This window comes from Myxocyprinus asiaticus, chromosome 19, assembly GCF_019703515.2.
Source record: "Myxocyprinus asiaticus isolate MX2 ecotype Aquarium Trade chromosome 19, UBuf_Myxa_2, whole genome shotgun sequence".
NCBI classification, from domain to species: domain Eukaryota; kingdom Metazoa; phylum Chordata; class Actinopteri; order Cypriniformes; family Catostomidae; genus Myxocyprinus; species Myxocyprinus asiaticus.
Window position 1 is genome coordinate 4,360,987 of NC_059362.1, and position 21,601 is coordinate 4,382,587.

At 36.2% G+C, this 21,601-nt stretch overlaps 2 protein-coding genes across 8 annotated transcripts in view; one reads left to right on the forward strand and one right to left on the reverse strand.

The window, feature by feature from the left end:
* Positions 1–13,780, forward strand: part of LOC127409905 (cyclin-dependent kinase 19-like) — a 77,948-nt gene extending 64,168 nt beyond the window's left edge. For both annotated transcript variants that reach the window (XM_051644872.1, XM_051644873.1), the window contains one exon: positions 2,335–13,780. In XM_051644872.1, the coding sequence (XP_051500832.1) occupies positions 2,335–2,448 (114 nt within the window). In that variant the 3' untranslated portion in view covers positions 2,449–13,780. The remainder of the gene's footprint in view (positions 1–2,334) is intronic.
* A 5,698-nt stretch (positions 13,781–19,478) lies between these two features.
* The window catches only part of pcmt (protein-L-isoaspartate (D-aspartate) O-methyltransferase), a 623,660-nt gene continuing 621,537 nt past the window's right edge, over positions 19,479–21,601 (reverse strand). For all 6 annotated transcript variants that reach the window (XM_051644898.1, XM_051644899.1, XM_051644897.1 and 3 more), the window contains one exon: positions 19,479–21,497. In XM_051644898.1, the coding sequence (XP_051500858.1) occupies positions 21,485–21,497 (13 nt within the window). In that variant the 3' untranslated portion in view covers positions 19,479–21,484. The remainder of the gene's footprint in view (positions 21,498–21,601) is intronic.

The window sequence follows — 21,601 nt, forward strand, 5'->3', positions numbered from 1 at the left end:
ACTGTCATATGGGACATGAAGAAGGCTTCCTTTAGGCTGGGCTTGTGCTCTCAGAAAGCCAAATAGGTGCTTGAGATCTTTGAGACATATGTAGTATTAAGTCCTGGGAAAAACTGAACTGTTCTCTTTGTTGAATTAGTGCACTTCTCCTACAGTACAGAAGCCTTCTGCTGCCCTCTTGTGTGTGTCTTATGCTAGTAATCTCTTACAGTTTAATGGAGCTTCCTTGGAAATGTTTTAATTGGTTACCTACTAGATAGCATACATTTTTAAAGAACCATGAGATCAATGTCTGGTATCTTTGAGATTACCTATATGTTAGTGTTCTGTTTAATGTTTAATTATAGACTCAATTTATAGTCTTGCTTTTCCAGGAAAACGAACATAAAAATATTGACGACACATCTTGCACTATTAATTAATTCATTTTTCCATTCATGTATTTATTTTGATTACAATGAAATGTCCTTTTACGAAACCTAAGACAGTAACAGTTCTTGGTTCATTTGAAGTCAAACATGACGAAAATAATGACTGGTTCAGTAAGTGAGTCAGTATCTGCTCCAACCTATTTGTAAGAGTCATTCATTCGGAATATGTAAAAATGCACATTCAAGGCCTGTTAATTGAAATGAACATCACAAAAATCACCAGTTTTGAATAAGAACCAGTTCTCAATCAGAGTTCATTTTTACACCATTTATTGTTATAGTCATAGTTTTAGTCTTTTGATGATTACATTTAGTAAAAAATGTCATCTTATCATATTTATTAAAGTCAGTTTTACTCTGACTGAAATGTAATATAATTTTAGTCAACGAAAATAACATATTTTAGTTAATGACAAAAACCTTTAATCAAATATCCAAACATTTAGACAAATGTTTAAACATTAAGGCCTATAATTTATATGTGCCAAACATATAAAAGATACTGTAGGCTACATACAAAATACAACTGTCCTTGTTGTGAAAAGCTACACTCCTGAAATAATAACATGTAATGAACATACTGAAGTTTAGCTACTCTTTAGAAGTTACTTTATTCAGATTTTTTCATTCTTCAGAGACTGTTGTTAATTTTCAGTTTTAGGAGAGTTTTTTATGGTAGCACCACATTCACAACAGGAGTTACGCATTATGACTAGCACATCACTTAGTTCAAGTTATGGAAGTATATTGATGCCAAATAATTAAAAAAATGTATTGCAGTAATTGAAAAATAACATATTGCCTTAATAGTGCTTGCATTTTGGGGGGATGCAGTTTCATATGGTTGTATATTTAAAGTGTGAATGTTTCATTGAAAACATTTAGCAAAAAATTTAATCATAAAAAAATTCAATAATAAATATTCATCTTCCAAAGTTCAGTTCCAAAATATTCTTTTTTTTTTTTTTTTTTTTTCATCATTTTATTCCATAGGTAAACATTTTAGTGGTTCAGATTCAGTTGGAAATTCAACCTTGTGCATCCTGGCATAGCAGGAAAAGCAGTAGAGTGCCGATGCACAGTTTTCACTTGCTTTTACAAGGCTTCACCACTAGGTGGTGCAATCGTTGAAGCCTAGTAGCTGCCAGTGAAGATTGTGCATCGGCACTCTACTACTTTTCCTGCAATGCCAGGATGGATCCAAATATCCAACTGAATTTGAACCACTGAAATTTTACTGGTGAATTTGCTTGGCAAAATTTAATTGACTGAATATTACCTGTCAAATAATAAATATTTTTGTTTCAAAGACATTTGTCATTAATATACTTCCATACAAGTTCACTTGTTCATTCGCTTCATGGTCTGTAAGTTGTAATATTACATATATGTTGCGGATTTAGTGATTAATGGCAGGTATGCATAGGATGCGTTTGAGTGAAGTGATTAATATGTTTGTAAAGCCGTTCATTTTGCCGGTGTTCAGCTTTTTCTGTTCACACAGCTCAAGTGGGAAAATCCCCAACATACTGGATTATTGGATTATACATGAATCAATTCTGTCTAGATGTTTCTAATTCTAAAAACAGATGTTTCTCTAGATACTACTTTTGTTTGGGCACTGTTAATATCTTGCAGTAAAAAATGTTCTCATCATATTTTTGTCAAAAGTATGTTTTCATTAACATCGGTTAATAATCTTGATTATACATCTTTTTTGTCTCATATTCATTATCGTTGTTGAAATCAAAAAACCCTAATTAACACCCAAAATATTACAGTTAGCTTTTATTTTGTCTTATTAAACCATTACAACAAGCTTAGTCAAATGATGCTTTAGTGCTTTGTTAGTCCTGTTTATAGTAATAAACCAGTTATTTGTCTCTTTATTGTCTTGTTTCAGCACTCCAGCTCTCGGCTTGGTTACCAGAGCAACGTCCAAGGCTCAACCCAGTCGCAAAGCACTATGGGATACTCGTCTTCATCTCAGCACTCGCACCAGTCCCACCGATACTGAGACACAAATACACAAAAAATACTGTAGTAACCACAAGCATACGACCAGGCAAGTCAACATTGTCATTCAAATGAAAATGCTTACCTGTGGACGATAGACTAAAGTCTATTAAAGGGTCTGTCCTGTAATACCCCAGCTCCGCTTCCTATAAATATCAGCAAATGTCACGTCCAACCAAAGCACAACTATACAAACCCTTCCTTTCGATCAGCACTCCACTGAAGTATTGAAGCCATTACCGTTGGCTGAATGTTTGCCATCAACACTACAGTTATCTCAACAGGACCTCAATACATTTAAACGTCCACCAGCTTCAACACCAACCAGACCACATGACCAGCTAAAAGGTTAGCGTCTTCAGTACCTACAGTCATCAAGTCCAGTTTTACCACCCTTAGACCAAATATTAGCCAAATCAGTGTCAACATGATCAGCCAACAAAATGCTGTTTGGGTGAATCTAACAAGACCTGTCAAGAACATGTTTTATATTTCACCCCAAAATCGACAGAAATAAATAAGAACTTATATTATGCTTAAAAGTGTTGTAAGCGGTGTTGGTCATTCCAAAACTTCTACACAGACGAGAATTTGCATTTTCTAGCCATGGGTTTTCCTATGGGTTTTTATAATGGCAGTTTTAAATTTATGAGTAAAATAAAGTCTATGGTAAACATTACTTGAAAATACAAAAATATAAATTACACAGTCATACCTCCAGAGTGAATTTTGAAGCTGCATTGAAGCAACATACTTTTTTAAAACACACATGGTGGCTAAAAAATTCACGTTTGTGATATGAAAGTGTTTAATTTATGTGTAAAAAGGGTGGCCCACTGTCACTTTTTTAGTCTATTGCCGTCACTTACAGGTGTGATATTTCAGGACACATAATTCATTAATATCTGTCAAGTGATAGAGACATTTTCTGTGTGCCATTCCATAAAAAACGCTTACAGCGCCTTTAAATAAAACGAAAGCCTATTTAGGAACATAAAGATTGTTTGCATTGTGACATTATTTTCATTATATTAAAACAAATTCCCCTTTACATTACCTAAATATTACCTTAATGCTTGATGCAAAAAAAAAAAAAAATCTCACTTTCATAACTGTGTGTGTATATGTGTGTGTATATATATAGATACATACACAGTGGGAAGAAAAAGTATGTGAACCCTTTGGAATTTGGTTTTCTACATTAATTGGTCATAGAATGTGATATCATCTTCATCAAAGTTAGAAAAAATCATAGACAAACAACAATGTGCTTAAGCTAACAACACACAAACAATTATAATCTTTCATGTCTTTATTGAAAACATCCCATTAAACATTCACAGTGCTGTGGAAAAATAAGTGAACCCCTAGGCTAATGATGGCACCAAAAGCTAATTAGAGTCAGGAGTTAGCAAACCTGGCATCCAATTAATGAAACAAGATTGGAGGTGTGGGTTAGAGCTACTTTGACTTATAAAAAGCACTCAAACAGTTTGAGTTTGCTATTCACAAGAAGCATATGCTGACGTGGACAATGCCTTGCAAAAAAGAGATCTCAGAAGACCTATGATCAAGAATTGTTTCTTTGCATAAAGCTGGAAAGGGTTACAAAGTTATCTTGAAGAGCTTAGATATTCATCTGTCCACAGTAAGATAAACAATAATAAAACGATTTAGTACTGTGGCTACTCTCTCTAAATGTGGCATCCAGCCAAGATGACTCAAAGGGCACACAGAAGAATACTCAATGTGGTAAAAAAGAACCCTAGAGTGACAGCTAAAGACTTGAAGGAATCATTGGAACTGGTTAACTTCTCTGTTCATGAGTCTACTATACGGATATGGAAAACATTATACAGGCATGGTGTCCATGGCAGGACACCACGATGGAAGCCGTTGCTTTCCATCAAAAACATTGCTGCATGCCTGAAATTTGCCAAAGATCTCCGTGACGCTCCACAATGCTACTGGAAAAATGTTTTGTGGACTGATGAAACTAAGGTTGAATTGTTTGGGAAGAACACGTAGCACTATGTATGGCGTGCATATCACCCAACTATGTGGTCCAAAATTCCTTCTGAGCGTTGTGCATTTTATGACCAATTAATGCAGAAAACCAGCTAATTCCAAAGGGTTCACATACTTTTTCTTCCCATTGTGTATATATATATATATATATACACATTTTTGCATTACAGTTTTGAATGTATATATTTTTTATGCCATTAAGGTCATATATGCATATGTGGGTATATAAATATATTCACACATCATGGTAGTATTTACTGTACATCCTTTCATTTATTCAGATTTTTATAAAATATCAGGACCCACTTTATACCAAGTGTCTTTAAATACTCATACTACTTAAGCATTTGAAACAATGTACTTGTTATGTACATACGTGTTGTTGCATTGTAATTTCATTTAAAGTATCTGCATTTAATTACATCTGTAGTTAAACTGCTAACCAACCCTAAACTTAATCCTACCACAACTCTAACCCTTACCCCTAACCCCTAACCCTACTCCTAAACCTACCCGTACCTCAACCTCAGAAGCAGCAAACATAAATGTTGTGTGAATTTAGCAACACAACATGTAGTTAAATAATAAATACATTGCATTGTATGTATTTTTATGTTAGTACATGGTAGTTAAAGACACCTAATATAAACTGAGACCAAATATTATTGTATTACTGTATTTTGTTTTACTGTATTAAGGTAAAAAAAAATAAAAAAGTAAATGTCACAAAAAAAACAACAACAAAAAAAAACTAATCGGAATGGTCCTGCAAATAGGCTTCCTTTTTTAATGGGGGGGGGGGGGGTGAAATATATCCCAGACATGGTTTCATAAGATTCAATCATTCAAGCCAGAGTTCAAGAGGAAGTGGCACTAGGCTTATTTAAACGTTTTGCTAATGCAGCCTTAGTAACAGAATTCACGGCTAAATACAGGTTGTATCTCTGATTATTAAATTTACCATCCGTTAGTGTCTGTTCATCTCAAGCTTTTCTGAGACGCCCCCATATGAGGCTGCTTTCATCCCTGAAACAAGTCAAATAAGAGACACTTGCAGTATATAAACAATTGTACATAGGAACCAAACCTCTTATCTTCCTCCTCCTCTCTCCTGGCAAATGGGGCTGTCTGCATGTACAGACAGTCCACCAGAGACTGAATTTGTGTAAAATAGAAAGACCAATAATATTATATATTAACAAAGAGCACTTATCGAGAGAAACGGCACTCAGCATGTGAGTGGAGAACTTCTCTCATTGCTAACGTGCACCACTGCAGTTCTTCTCACTCCTTTTGTTGTGTAAATGACATGTTGTGTTTTCTTTTTTTTCCATTTGTACAAAACATATACAGTGGGGTCCAAAAGTCTCAGACCAGTAATGAAAATACTTCTAGTTTGCATTCTTTCTATGTTAATACCAAATTTTTTCATTTCATTAAATTATATTATCAGCATAACAATTTGAAAATTGAACATAATTTCAGAATTGTTTAGTATTTGATGTGTCCCCCTTTTGCTTTAAAGACAGCATGCCCTCGAGCTGACATGAACAAAACTTGATGATCATGTTATTCAGCATGATTTAACCCTCCTATGGTATTGAAAAATGGCACCTCCCTTTAGTATTCACAGCCATTTTTGACCGGAAGGGTCAGATGTGTAACCCCTTTTTTTTATGATGATAATGATACCATTTATTGTTCCCTGAAGTAAGAGCAAAACAATTATGCAATTTTATGCTATTTTGATCTTATTAATATGTACATTTCTAAATTGTACCATTAATTTGCATATACAAATATGCACATTTTTGAAAAAAAAAAAAAATTCAGAACCTACACTTCTGTAAGTTGATACATTAAGAAAATATGAGAATGTGACATAAATTGGAGGCATATTTCTGCCATCTGGTAAACAAAATCGAAATAACATGACTTGAAAACCAGGTCATGCTAGTAACAGCCAGTTGATGGCTGTATCCACCTACTGTGTAGTCTGATGGCTTGTTGTAACCTAATTTTCTATTTTATCACAAGATGCATTTGGATATATATTTAAACATGATCAAACTATTATTTGTCAAAGTTTAGCATTTTAAAATTGATTTGAAATGTCAGATTTTGCAGTTAGTCATTATGCTTGCAATCAAACCTGACCATGGTGTTAAAAAGAGGACACAGAGTAAGCATTTTTCTACCAATAATTTATTTAAAACATAAAAATGTAATAAAGTAAATGCATAATAATGTCAATAAAATGAACATCAAGAAACAGAAATGAACTGCAAAATTCTGAAAATTCAATTAGAGAATAAATAGAAGAATCAGAATAAACATTTTGCAATTTCAAACTTTAGTAAAAATTTATTTTGCAAACGTGTGTGTGTGTGAGAGAGAGAGAGAGTGTGAGTGAGTGAGTGTGTCAGATTGCTGTCATCAGCTGGAAAATAACAGATGACTTGTAATGACAAAAATGACCAAAAAATGACTGTAAAGCTCCACTTATTGATGTCCTGGTTCTGTGTGTGTGTGTGTGTGTGTGTGAGAGTGAGTGAGTTGGTTTTTGTGGTTCACGAGTGTGTAGGTTACACACTAGTAATTACGAGGGTATTATGCTATAAATGTGGTTTATGAGGACATTTCTAGTGTCCCTTTAATTCAAACAGCTTAAAAAACATATTAAACAATGTTTTTTTGAAAATGTAAAAATGCCTAAAGGTTTCTATGAAGGTTAGGTTTAGGGGTAGGTGAAGGGTTAGGGGATAGAATATATAGTTTGTACAGTATAAAAATCTTTATAACTATGGAGAGTCCTCGTAATGATAAGAGTACCAAATGGAGGAAAAGTCACCAAGTCTTGTACTGCTCAGATAAAGGAAACCATTTTTATTACATTTCAGTCAAAAATTACAGGATACCATAGGAGGGTTAAAAATGTTTCAAAGAGCACCTTGTGTGCTTTAATTGAACAAAGGAAGTCCGACCTTTTGTATCTTTTGTACAAATGAGTTAACATGCTCAATGTCCTAAATTTGCTTACATTTGATTAGTGCAGAATTAGAAACAGAATTCATTTCTGTTGTGCAGAATTTTAAAAAAATGTTTTTAAATGTTTTTATTTATTTTTTTACATCATAGCTTTTCTTTGTATTCCTTTTTTTTATTTTTTATTCTAAAACGTATTTTTCTAGATTTAAACCTTTTTTTAAATCACATATTTTTAATGTGGTTTCAGACTTCTGGACCCCAATGTACACTCACAAAATCCAATATATAAGTTATCAAAGAACAAGGAAAAGGATTACTCTTTCCCTTTTGAAGAACATGTTTTAGGATTTTGGTGAGGACTAAAAGCCCTAAATCTGAGCGAGTGTGTGTGTGTGTGTGTGTGTTTGCGGATATTTTTGCATGCGTGTGTGTTGCATTATCCGGGGCAGCTAGCAGTTCAACTGCTTCTGAGACTGTTACCTCTTATCTCCAGTCTGTTTAGTGTTTTAAATGCTTGGCTTTTATAATATGTTTATTCTTGGTTATTGCTTTTGAAGAAGTACAGTTATTTTTCTGTATTGTTGGAGCTCAAGTATATGGACTTGCATAAGTGAGAGTTTTTCAGAGCACTGAATCAAAGGACAAAGAAAAGTTGGATATCTCATCAGGCAAAGCTGGAAAACTTGTCCTTTCAAGCCGTCCCTTAAACACTTTGTGATGTGTCAGAATACTGCAAGTTTGCTCAAAGAAACACATCATCGAAGTTCGGTTCAATATGAGCTCTGAATGAACACCATTCAGAAAATATATTAATATTATTAATAATATTAACTAAAGGGAGTGTGTTAGAAAAACCTGTTTTTGGCAGTGAGACGGCAGATTGCTTTCAAAGCACTGACTGAGCAGTTGATTTAAAAAAAAAAAAAAAAACGGATCCCTTATTCGGTGCATTATTTGGTGTGGTTTCTTATGCATGTGTTGGGATCAGATGTATAATCATGGGCATAATTTAGGATACTATTTTGGGTTTTCTTCACACGTCAAAACGAGGTGATTAGATTCGTTACATATTACGTGTATACTTCATTTTTTAAGTTTCAAACCAGGATACACAGGACAAGTGGGTGTAGGGCAATCCCTCACTGTGGATTTTTCAGAAAGTGTCCATCCACTCTCGACTGGAATTATGATTGGAAAAACAGTAGTTCCAAAATATGTAGTTTATTTGATTGAAATGAGACACTGTACACGTAAGCCGCCCATTTTAATGTTACAGCATTCACAATGACCGCATAAACAGGGCTGCGTAGAGTGTTACCAATGTGCCTATTTTGGCTGTGTGTTACACACTAAACTTAGCAGAAAGCTAATCGGCAAAAAATAATGAAGTGATCAACTCACCCATTGTATGAAAAAAGACATCTGTCGGGCAGTGACAGGTACACTATTGTGTACTACAGTGAATCTGACTGGATCCAGATGATTTAAAGGAATATTCCAGGCTCAATTAATTGAGTTAAGCTCAATTGGCAGCATTTGTGGCATAATGTTATTACCACAAAAAATGATTTTGACTAGCTTCTTTTCTTTACAAAAATAAATTAAAAAAATCAAGAATCGAGGTTACAGTGAGGCACTTACAAAAGAAGTGAATGGGGCCAATTTTTGGAGGGTTTAAAGCCAAAAATGTGAAGCTTAGAATTTTATAAAAGCACTTAAAACTCATGTATTATTTGAGCTGTAAAAACATTTATACAGTCATCTTTGGGTTTACTGTGTTACATCGTCATGGCAACGAAGTCTTGAGACACTTGTGTTCTGTTTCATTCTAGATTGTTTTGGCGCAGGTGTCACAAAGATTTGACGTTCTGAAAAAGATTCAACGAGAATTCGTCACAATAGTTCAAGGTGGTACAAGTTAATTCATAAGAAAGTTATACATCCACCAATGAGAGATGCTTCCTTCATGTCCTTGTAGTTATCGATGTGGCATTTATTCTGTGTTAATCCGAAACTGTGTTTTCGTAACTTTAACCCCTAACCCAAACCCCATCCCTAAACCTAACCATAAAGTGTAACACCTAACCCTTACCAGAGCGTAAAAGTAACCATGATACTAACATTAAAAGGCCTGATGTGTAATCGTGAAGCGTATGTGATTAGTTGTACGTTTCGTACGAATTAAGTTGTAAGAACTGGTATGAATTCGCCACCTAATACTATTGTGATGAATTCTCATGAGACTATGTTGCGTTTTAAAGAGGACTTTTTGTGACTATTACACCGTTACACATGATTCCAGATTGTTTTTCATCCAGTGAAGTTTCAGCACTTAATAAATGGTAAGCCTAAAATACAGCCTATTGCAACAAATTGGAGAAGTAACTATAAAGAGATTGCGATTTTGGGTTCCGGTCAGGTTCGGGCTTAAAATTTGACAATACCGGTCGGGTTGTACAGTCTCCAAAGCAAATAACATAAAATAAAAAAGCAAATATATTGTTGTGTAATGTGTAGATTTTGACATTTACATGTCAATTTACAGTCAAAGACTCACCAACGCATTTCATAGAGTATTTTTTTAACAGTAAATATTTAGAACATTTTAATCTAAAACCATAAAATGTAATCCCTGAGGCCAAAATGGATCTGCAATGTCTGATTTGCCTCTGTGGCGACGGAAAATGAACATGGACATAGACAGTGAAATTTGCTATTCTTTCAGCTTGTCGTTAAAGATTAATTTTTATTTGGGCATTTCTCAAAAAGTTAGCCAACTTGACATGCTGCTTGCAATGAGAGAACAGCAGGGACCAGCAACACCCTTGTAAAACTGGGACTGGCCCAGGTAAATAGGGGCATCTAGTCCCTCTAATTATATGCTCTATACAGCTTCCACTGTCGTGGGACAGAAACTTTCATACACACTTCCTATGCAAAATATCTATCAGAAAATCTTTCACTTGTGTAATATTTTTGAAGGGAGCTCAAAGATCAGAATTTTTTCTCAATTTTGAATTTTTACTTTTACTAACTGCAATTCTAATATGGAGTCATTGAATAAGGTGTTAAAATGTTTGTATAGTTTATAGTATACTTATTTTGAAATTATAATTAATGTCTGTAAAATAGTATACATATATGTATATTGACTTGGTACAATCAGATTTATTACTCTTAAACAATGTTTGTATCTCTGGATAGGTGTTAATTTAGCCTATAACAGTATATCTGTATGACAAATTAGTATTGTCACTAAATCTGTTGCCCTCAAAATCTTTTGTCTCATTCATTTCAGTCATTCTTTCCTGCTGTAAAACACTGCACTGTAAATATATATGTTGGTGTAGCTATACATTAGTTTTAGAAGCTGTACTATAAGACACTGAACTCCATGATCCACAATGCAACAGTGTGGCAGGATTGAGTGTCAGATATCTTTCTGCTTACAGTGGCTCGTAGAGCTTGTAGGCCACATTCACAGTCTTATTCACCTTTAAATGCTTGGGCAGCAACAGGGTTTGGCTCAAATTAAAAAATGCAACCTCCTAAGACCAAGTGTGACTGCTGCGTGCATTTTCCATTCCCCTTTTTGATTTGTAACACCTAAGAAACATTTTTTAGATTTTTTTTTTATTTTTTTAGACCAAATAGTTTTCCCACATATGTGGACAGTGAGAATAAGTTGTGACATTTTAAATAATACCAAGCTATAGAAAGTCAGATTTTTTTTTTTATTTTTTTTTTATCAAATTGTTTATATTATCCAATTGCTGCCAAACATGTTAAAATAAAAGTTTGCATGAAAAATTCAGAATCTATGTACTGATTATCATTGTCCCATGTCTGCCAAACATGTTGAGTGATCCAAACATCATCTGCAGCCTGAAACTGAACTGTTGACCGGATGTTAGGAGTGAATGCACTTAGGATTCAAATAGGAAAACTATAAGATGCTCTCTTGCTTCCAAATTAAGGCATTACTTAACCTCCATTGTGCTGTCTGTTTGCACTGGTCTCAGAACCTTATTTTCATCCTAACTCCGTATACAGCCTCAGAAAGCAACATTTTCCAGTTTTTGGAGTCATCCATTTATTCTCAATGTAATAATGCACAGTGAAGGATATTTTATGGAAAATTAGCCTATAGTCCACGTACGTGGTCATTCTGTTTAACAGCGTGCCGCTTTGTGATAAATCATTGAAATTTTGAAAGTGGCATATTGGATGAAACTAGAGACTCTAATCTTTTGACTCAAACAGGTTTTAATGAAAACTTAACGAGGTTTCTTACCAGATGTAGTTTTGTTTCCGTTTCTCCTAAAGACAAACTCATCTGTGATCGGTGCCATGTTGTTTTGTCACATGACTCGGTGCGTCAGAAGTTTAACCCTTTAATGACAGCACAGAGTGTCCTGAACTGAGATCAGCCAGTTTAATTGAAATTAAATTATGCATAGCCTATAGCGAAGCCAAAACTTAATGTCCACACATGTGGTCACCGGGTCTCAGGAGGTTAAGAATGGGCTCTCTTTCGATTCATGAGTGTGAATTTGAATTTAATTGGCCACGCCCCACAGGATGTTGAATTGGAGTTTAAATTGGAATGACTGGAAGATAAATTGACAGAATCCAACCAAGTGATACAACAGTGGAATTTCATTAGTTCAACACAAGTCAAAATTGCGCAACCTGAAGAAATCAAGGTAGTTTTCCCACACATAGAAAAATATCATTTTTTGCTCTTTATGCCACCTTCAGTCGTCACTTTTGAGCAGCCCAGTAGTTCACTGCAGCCTGCTGAGTGTGCTCTACAGTGCAAGTCACTTGTGCACTTATTTGTCTCTCTCTTTCTGATGGTTATCTTTCCAAATCTCAGTCTGAAACATCTCTGATCATGGGCAATGTGTGTGTACATTTTTAATTTACGTCAGAGTCTTTATTTTTTTTTTTTTAAATCATCATGCTTTAATGTACAATACAGTTGTTTTGTCATTTTATTCATGATTAGTATACAAGATTACGTTTGATTTTCTCCAAGCGGCCGATAGTTTTTTTTTTTTGTCCTATTAATATTTCTTTTACAATGACAATGCTCTTTGTGAATGTTTTTAAAAATAATGTTTAAATGTACAGAATTTTACAACAATTGCCATGTTATAATATGTTACACAGTTATAACTGAATTATTGGTGGTAAATGACAAGTGTTCATTATGAATATTTTGGTCGATGTTTTTATTGTTTAGTCTTGATTAGACACTAAACGTAAAGTTTTTTTTTAATACAGTTATAAGCAAGATGATACTCTTATATAAACATATGCATTTAAAGGATAGTGACCTCAAAGTTCGCCCCTGATGAAACATTGCATGTTTTGGTCTTTTTCATTCCAGACTCGTTAATATTTAAATTATCACATATTTATCGTGTTGGCATGCTTTTCCAGTGCTAGGCTTGGTTTTCTTGCATTTCACAGCTTGGATTGGAGTAATCAGTGAAGTACCTGTTATATCTTTCATTTTAGATTTATCCCATAAAATGTTTAGAAGCAGAAGCACTTTATTGGCTGTTAAATAACACAGTGGTTACACATAAATTAAACAGCATACATATTCTGCCAAGGAGATGAGACAGAGACAGTCTGCTTGTATGACTTCATTACACCACAAGGCCTGTCGATTAAATCAGATTATGTGTAATGTTAGCTAGTATGATACTTAAGTTTCTTTAGCTCTTTATACTACCAGACAACATTGAGGATGCTCATGAATTGTCACTGGTCTTTATTGAAAATCAGAAAATGTTTTGGCTATTGAATGACTTTAATCTTTAAATAACAAGAGTGATTATCACATATGCCCATTTTAAAAATGAACTTCAAATTGTTAATTCTAGAAGTACGAGAAAATAGGTAAACAAAAGCTAAATGTTTTGAAATGTTATCTATCTATCTATCTATCTATTCTTTCCATCCATCCAACCCTTTCCATCAGTTTAAGGGGTACTACTGCATTACATCCATGTAGTCATCTGCCGCTGATGTTACAAGTTGTTCAATAGAGAAGCAATATATATAGTATTGTAAACATAACATACAGCTTTGCCATTTTCAGATTTGGGAGTCAACTCAACATTAATTCTCTGTAACTGTGTGTGTTTGTGCGCAAAAAAACATGGAGAGAATAATACATTCTTACTCTGTTTGCTTCAAGCTATGTTATTTTTATTTCAGTGTACAAATGACTGTTAAATGAAGAAAAAATGTATATTTATTTTATATTCTAGATTGTATTAAAATCCTTTTTTTTTTCTTCATGTAGTTTGTTTGTTTCTTCACTCAACTTTATGATGCATTGCCAATATTTTATGCTGTCTACATAATTTCAGGAAGTTTCACTGACAGGTCATTATAGAATGTCATGCAGGTTTTTGAATTTTTTGGCCGATACAATACCAATTTTAACAAAAACCTATTGGCCAATACCGATATTTTACCACTTACCTTATTTTGTCATCACATCACTGTTTTACTAAGGAGTTATGCTTTAACCTCCTTGGTAATTTATGTTTTTAAGACGGTGCAGACATTACATCAGAAATTAGCATAATTAATTCTGATTCAAAGTAATGTCCAGCATCATCCAGCCAATCACTGCCAACCATGTTAAAATAAAATGATACATTATAAATTCTGAATCTATGTACTGATTAACAGCATGCTTTTTCATGATAAATCTCTACAATTTTAAAAATGGCATATTAGATGAAACTAGACTCTAATCTTTTGACTTCAACAGGCTTCAATGTAAAAACTTAATTAGGTTTCTTACCAGATATAGTTATGTTTGTGTTTCTCCCAAACACAAACTCTTTTGTAATCGATGCCTTGTTGTTTGATCACATGACTTTGTGCGGGGTTGTACTTACTTGTTTTGATTATTGGGGGGGTTATCTCCCCCCATCCCCCCTGGAATCTACGCCCTTGGCGAAGCCAAAACATTATGTTCATGCAGGTGGACGCGGGGTCTCAGGAGGTTAAAAATTTACAAAGAGGAACAAAAGCTTTTTCACTGTTTAACAATTAATAATTTCTATTGAACATGGAGTGGATCTGTTGAACACATGACAGCCCATCATTTTTAAGAGAGCCACAATAAAAGATTAATAGAAGTTCAAAAGATACAAAAATTAACTAAATATAACATAATGATTGGTATGAATAAAGGTTATTTTGTACTTCTGTTTTTTCCAGTTCAAAACAACAGAACTCACATTTTACATGTATACTGTATAGAACATTACAGAGTCATACTATTCATATGTTGGGCAATTCCACAGAAATATCAGCTACAACATGAAAAAAACAAAGTTTTAACCAAATGAACAAAACCCCATTTTAAATTTGAACACAGGAACTTTATTTAAAAAGGCTTTGATGCAAGCATGTGAGGCTGTATTATATTTGTCAGTAAGAAAGATAAGAGTAGGGAAGCGATGAAGGAATAATTGTAAAATAAAAAAGGTTTATATATCAAATAAAAAAATGCTTGAATACTGCAAACAAAATTTGTTATGTAAGTATAACATAAAAAAATACATTAAAAAAAAAAAAAAAAGCATAATTTTTTTTATTTTTTTTTTTTATCCTTTCACCCCTGCTGAGGTCCGTGCACAACACTGATCAGTGCAGTGGTAGTAGAGGTAAACCAGTAACTAAGGTGGTGGAAAATGCCAATAACTGATTAAGCGGCCGATAGTTTTTAAAATCAATTCATAGAATGTTACAACATTTTCTTAGTCGGCATAGACACAGAAGCCAGAGTACAAAATGAAAAAAATCCCAGATATAGTTTATTTTTCAACCAATAATAAAAAAAAAAAAACGATTGGGTACATTTCATGGGACTTTTAACACTAAACAAGCCTGAAATACACACTGGTGACTCTTATTTTTAAATGACGGAGACATGGCTCCATTACAACGCTCAATTTTTTATATTTACCAAATTAAGCTTTTAAAAGCCTATATATTATTATTACTATTCACAATATATTGGAGACATGATGCATGTGGTGACGAGGGATGTTTCCCCTCGTCAAAGATAATTTTTTCTGTGCATGCCCTTGCTTAAATTTAGAAAACGTAATTATTGGGGGCCTGGGTAGCTCAGCGAGTAAATACACTGACTACCACCCCTGGAGTCGCAAGTTCGAATCCAGGGCGTGCTGAGTGACTCCAGCCAGGTCTCCTAAGCAACCAAATTGGCCCAGTTGCTGGGGAAAGTAGAGTCACATGGGGTAACCTCCTTGTGGTCGCTATAATGTGGTTTGCTCTCTGTGGGGTGCTTGGTGAGTTGTGTGTGGATGCTGCGGAGAATAGCGTGAAGCCTCCACACGTGCTATGTCTCTGCAGTAATTGCTCAACCAGCCATGTGATAAGATGTGCGGATTGACGGTCTCAGATGCAGAGGCAACTGAGATTCATCCTCCACCACCCGGATTTATGTGAGTCACTACGCCACCACAAGTTCTTAGAGCGCATTGGGAATTGGGCATTTCAAATTGGGGAGAAAAAGGGGAGAGGAAAAAAAACAACGTAATTATCAACTGAACGTGGAGGAATAAAAAATTAAAAAAATTAACTATCGGCATAGATTTTTGCAGATAACCGATAGTTCCAAAAAACATCTGTCAGCACCGATTAATTGGTAAAACTGAAATATCGGTCTACCTCTAAGTGGTAGGCTATAATTTTTTGTAAGCACAAATGAATGATCGTCAATTCAGATCATGACAAAAGATGGCGAATGGCCGCCTCGGTGTGTAGCTCTTCAGTTCTTTTGTTTGTTTGTCCTGTGTTTAGTAATATTTTTCCAGTCAGTTTCACCAGGGACGAACTGCTGAACATTCGGCAGCATAAACCAGACAACCTTTTCCCGGTTTTTGAATATTCTGATGTTTTGCTGGACATCTTAGTCAGAGGCGCAGCTGTGTTGTTTAAACGTGCTAGGAGACGCAGGCGAGGGAGACGAGCAGGCATGCTGGTCAGGCTCCGTCGGCGCGGCTTTCGAACAGTGCTGCCGAGTATTCATCTAGCGAATCTACGCTCTCTTCTTAAGAAAACGGACGAATTACATCTCCTCACCCGCACAAACAAGTACTTTTCAAACAAGTACTTTTTCTGTGTGCTTCACAGAAACCTGGCTGAGTGAAGCCATTCCGGACAGCGCGTTACATCTGCCGGGCTTTCAGAAAACGAGAGGTGGTGGAACATGCTTTTACATCAATGAAAGTTGGTATATAGATGTAACAACAGTATAGAGGATGTGCTGTCCTAATTTGGAAGAGCTCTTTATTAACTGTAAGCCATTCTACTCACCACGAGAGTTTTCCTCATTTATTCTGGTGAGTGTGTATATCGCACCAAACGCATGTGTGAACACAGCGCTGCAACAGCTGACTGATCAAATCACAGACACAGAATAACAATACCCGGACTCAGTTATTATTATTCTTGGGGATTTTAACAAAGCAAATCTCACATGTGAACTGCCCAAATACAAACAGCACATTATATGCCCCACCAGAGACAGGAACATATTGGATCATTGCTACACAACAATAAAGGATGCATATCTGTCCCTAGAGCAGTTTGGGACTCTCTGTTCACTGTCTGTTTCATCTTCTTCCAACATACAGGCAGAAATTAAAATCAACCAAGCCAGTAGTAAGGACTGTAAAGAGATGGACCAATGAAGCAGAGCGGGAACTACAAGCCTGCTTCGATTGCATGGATTGGAGTGTTTTTGAGGCTGCAGACACCAATCTGGACGAGCTCACAGATACTGTTACATCATATATCAGTTTCTGTGAGGATATGTGCATTCCCACTAGGACTTATTTAAAGTTCAACAACGACAAACCGTGGTTTACAGCAGAGCTCAGGCAGCTTCGTCAGGCCAAAAAGGATGCTTACATGGGTGGGGATAAAGACTTGTACAGTCATGCCAGGAACACACTGAACAGGGAAATCAGAGTGGCTAAAAGAAGATACTCTGAGAAGCTGAAAAACAAGTTTTCAGCTAACAACCCTGCATCAGTGTGGAGTGGCATGAAACAACTCACAAATTACAGGACTCCTACCCCAACCCTCTGGTGGACCAACAACTGGCTGACGACCTGAATGTGTTCTACTGCAGATTTGAAAGGCCCAATCTCACACCCCACACCCACACCTCCTGCAACCCCCCTCCTGCTATTCAACCTGCACTTAAGATCTGTGAAGATGATGTGAGCCGGGTCTTTCGGAAACAAAAGACGAGGAAAGTTTCACGCCCAGATGGCATCTCACCAGCGTGTCTTTAATCCTGTGCTAACCAGCTGGCCCCCATCTTCACACAGATCTTCAATAGATCACTGGAGCAGTGTGAAGTCCCATGCTGCTTCAAACGCTCAATCATTACTCCTGTCCCAAAGAAACCAAAAATCACAGGACTTAATAACTACAGACCTGTCGCCCTGACGTCTGTGGTCATGAAATCATTTGAGAGACTGGTGTTGGCCCACCTGAAGAACATCACTGGACCCTTTCTAGATCCCCTTCAATTTGCTTATTGAGCAAACAGGTCTGTGGATGATGCAGTCAACATGGGATTGCATCACATCCTGCAACATCTGGACAGACCAGGGACATATGCAAGGATCCTTTTTGTGGACTTCAGTTCGGCTTTCAACACCATCATCGCAGCTATACTCCAGAATAAATTACACCAACTTTGTTCCCATGTCTATCTGTCAGTGGATTACCAGCTTTCTGATGGACAGGCAGCAGCTTGTGAGACAGGGGAAACTCACTTCCAGCACCTGTACAATCAGCACTGGTGCCCCCCAGGGATGCGTGCTCTCCCTACTACTCTTCTCCCTCTACACCAATGACTGCATCGCCAAGGACCCCTGTCAAGCTCCTGAAATTTGCAGACGACACCACTGTTATCGGCCTCATCCGAGATGACGATGAGTCTGCATACCGAAGGGAGGTTGAACAGCTGGCTGTCTGGTGCAGTCAAAACAACCTTGAGCTGAACACGCACAAAATGGTGGAGATGATTGTGGACTTTAGGAGGAACACCCCAACACTGACCCCCCCACCCCCCCCCCCCTCCCCTCACCATTCTAAACAGCACTGTGGCAGCAGTGGAGTCATTCAGGTTCCTGGGCACTACCATCTCACAGGACCTGAAGTGGGAGACCTACATTGACTCCATTGTGAAAAAGGCCCAGCAGAGGTTGTACTTCCTTCACCAGCTGAGGAAGTTCAACATGCCACAGGCGCTGCTGATACAGTTCTACTCAGCAGTCATTGAGTCTGTCCTCTGCACTTCAATAACTGAAGTGTCTGGTTTGGTTCAGCTATGTAATCAGACATCAGAAGACTACAAAGGACAGTTCGGACTGCTGAGAGGATTATTGGTTGCGATACACTATACACTATAGCGATAGAACTATACACTTCCAGAGTGAGGAAAAAGGCTGGTAAAAATCACTCTGGACCCCATTCACCCTGCCCATTACCTTTTTGAACTGTTGCCTTCTGGCCGATGCTTCAGAGCTCTGAGCACTAGAACCTTCAGGCACAGGAACAGTTTTTTCCCTCAGGCTATCCATCTCATGAACAGTTAAATTGCCCCATTGAGCAATAAATATGTGCAATACACAGTTTAGTCTTTTTTATATTTATCCAACACATCCAACATCTTCTGCGATTTCATTGCTCTGAAAAAAAAAAAAAAAAAAAAAAAGGTTTTTTTTGCACTGTACATAGCAGATTTGTACTACATATGTGTATGTGTGTATGTACGTATGTGTATAATTATTTTTTATTATTATCTATGTCTTGCTGCTGTTTTTGTATTGTTGTACACTGGAAGCTCCTGTCACCAAGACAAATTCCTTGTATGTGTAAGCATACTTTCTGATTATCAGATTATGTGACAGAAAAGACAAGTGAAAAAACTTCAGTGCTTAGCCGTGTTTATTAATTCAAAGCCATATTTGTGTGGGCAGCTAACACACAAACATTCAGAGATGTATCAATGAAAACCACTGACAATCAAAATGACCATTGTGAAGCTTTAGCTGAGTCCAGTGTCCCAGATATCTGCTGCACATGTAAGTGAGAGATGGATATTGGTATACAGCTTATTCTGATTTTCTGAAGTAATGTGGACAATTGCAAAACTTGTGCTCCAAATGTAGACCCAGCTCTGCTTTAACGGTGTTTTAGAGTGTTCTTAAATTTCAAATTAAGCGGATATTTCTGATGTCTGTTTGGATAAGCTGCATTCAGGGATGCTGTAAAAATAGAGATAAACACTCACCTGTGACCGCACTTTCTATAGTAATGCACCACATTGCTTTGTTGCTTGGCAACTGTAAACAGCCTACAGTTAATGTTACTTGGTACAAGAATAGTTTATTCCAATTATTTATAACTATTATTTCGACATTAGTGTCTTCAATCATATTGCTGTTGCTGCCATTTTATAAAAGCAATTATTAAATGACTCTCTAGAATACTTGATTCGGATTGGTCAATGATGGCATTTTGCGGTCAAATATTTTTATATAAAATTGACCGTTGTAAACAGGCAAGTGTTTCCCTATATAGCTGTTCTAAATTTATGGCTCTCATATCACTCTGCACTCTTTCTAGTCACATAGCAACAATTTAACCCAAATCAATATTTCACGTCCATGTATGTATTTATTTGGTTAATAAATGTAATAAGCAGAATATTGTGCAGTCAGCCTGACTTTATCGCAAAATAAACCCCTTCAGGGTGATACAAGACCCTGGTCACGATCACCCTGTCAGGGTTTTTTTTTTAATGCTACCAGCTGACTGTATCATTGGCCTTTCTTAGCCATTCGAGGCTGCGTGATTTTACCATGATCAGTGTTGGGTGTAATCGGAGTAATAAGTAATAAGTGGATATAATCGAATTAATTTTGAAGTCAACAAGTATTGTAATACATTACATTTTAAATTCTTGTAATCAAATTACATTCACTTTCAGTTAAGTTCTTTTACGTATGTTCCTTGGGTTACATGTTATGTAGAATACCTTTAAATGAATTGTTTATGTCTGTTTGCGGTTCTGCGACAGCTGAAGGACGTGCGGCCCCTAACAAAGGAGAAATGTGTGGTGCTAAGTGTTTGACTCACATGCGACAATGTATGAGGAACAATACATTTGGAATTGTTGAGTGGAAAAAAAAAAAACTTCTCTCTAATCAGATTAGTTTTAGATTTGTAGTGGATCACTTTTTTGAGTAACTTACCCAACACTGACCCTGATTAATGAGGTTCAATTGACACTGTGCCTAAGAACACCGCATTACCATGGTAAGATCACTTTAACGCATGGCCTCTCATGGCTTATTGCTTTAGAACTCAATTCTGAAATGACCAAATGTAAAGTTGTGTCTCAAGTGTTTTTTTTTCTGTCTGGGCAGTGCATGCTTTCGCTGAAAACACAAGCCATTACTGTTAATGTTGATATGTAGAGCAAAGAGAGCTCTACACCTTATGTACAGTAGCAATTATGCTTTAATAACAGGCTGAATTCAGCGCAACAGCCAACCCGCATATTCAATTTACAATAAGCAGAGATGCATGAAGAAAACAATCCAACTGACTGTAATATTGAAGTTATCACAAGAAATGTGCACCTGTGCATCCAAAAACAAAACAAAACACTGCATTCACACAATCCTCAAACTGCAGGCGTGAAAATGTCAACACAAAGCCCTATTCCACATTTTCCTTGTTAAATAAAAAAATCTGTTCTCTACATCCATCTTTCACAACAGTCAGACTGTCACAGGTATGGAAATAGAGCAGGCTCTCCCCTTTGTGAAGTCCATATGGATGTGTGTGTGTGTGTGTGTGTGTGTGTGTGTGTGTGTGTGTGTGTGTGTGTGTACACGTGGTGTGAGGAGTATTGCCAGATCATCCTTTCAAAGTTCATCCCTGCAAAAAAAAAAAAAAAAAGAGAAAAAGTTACCATGGACATCAACGGTTTGCACCTGCATGCATAACACAACATGACATTTTAAAGCACGGCAGGGGGCACA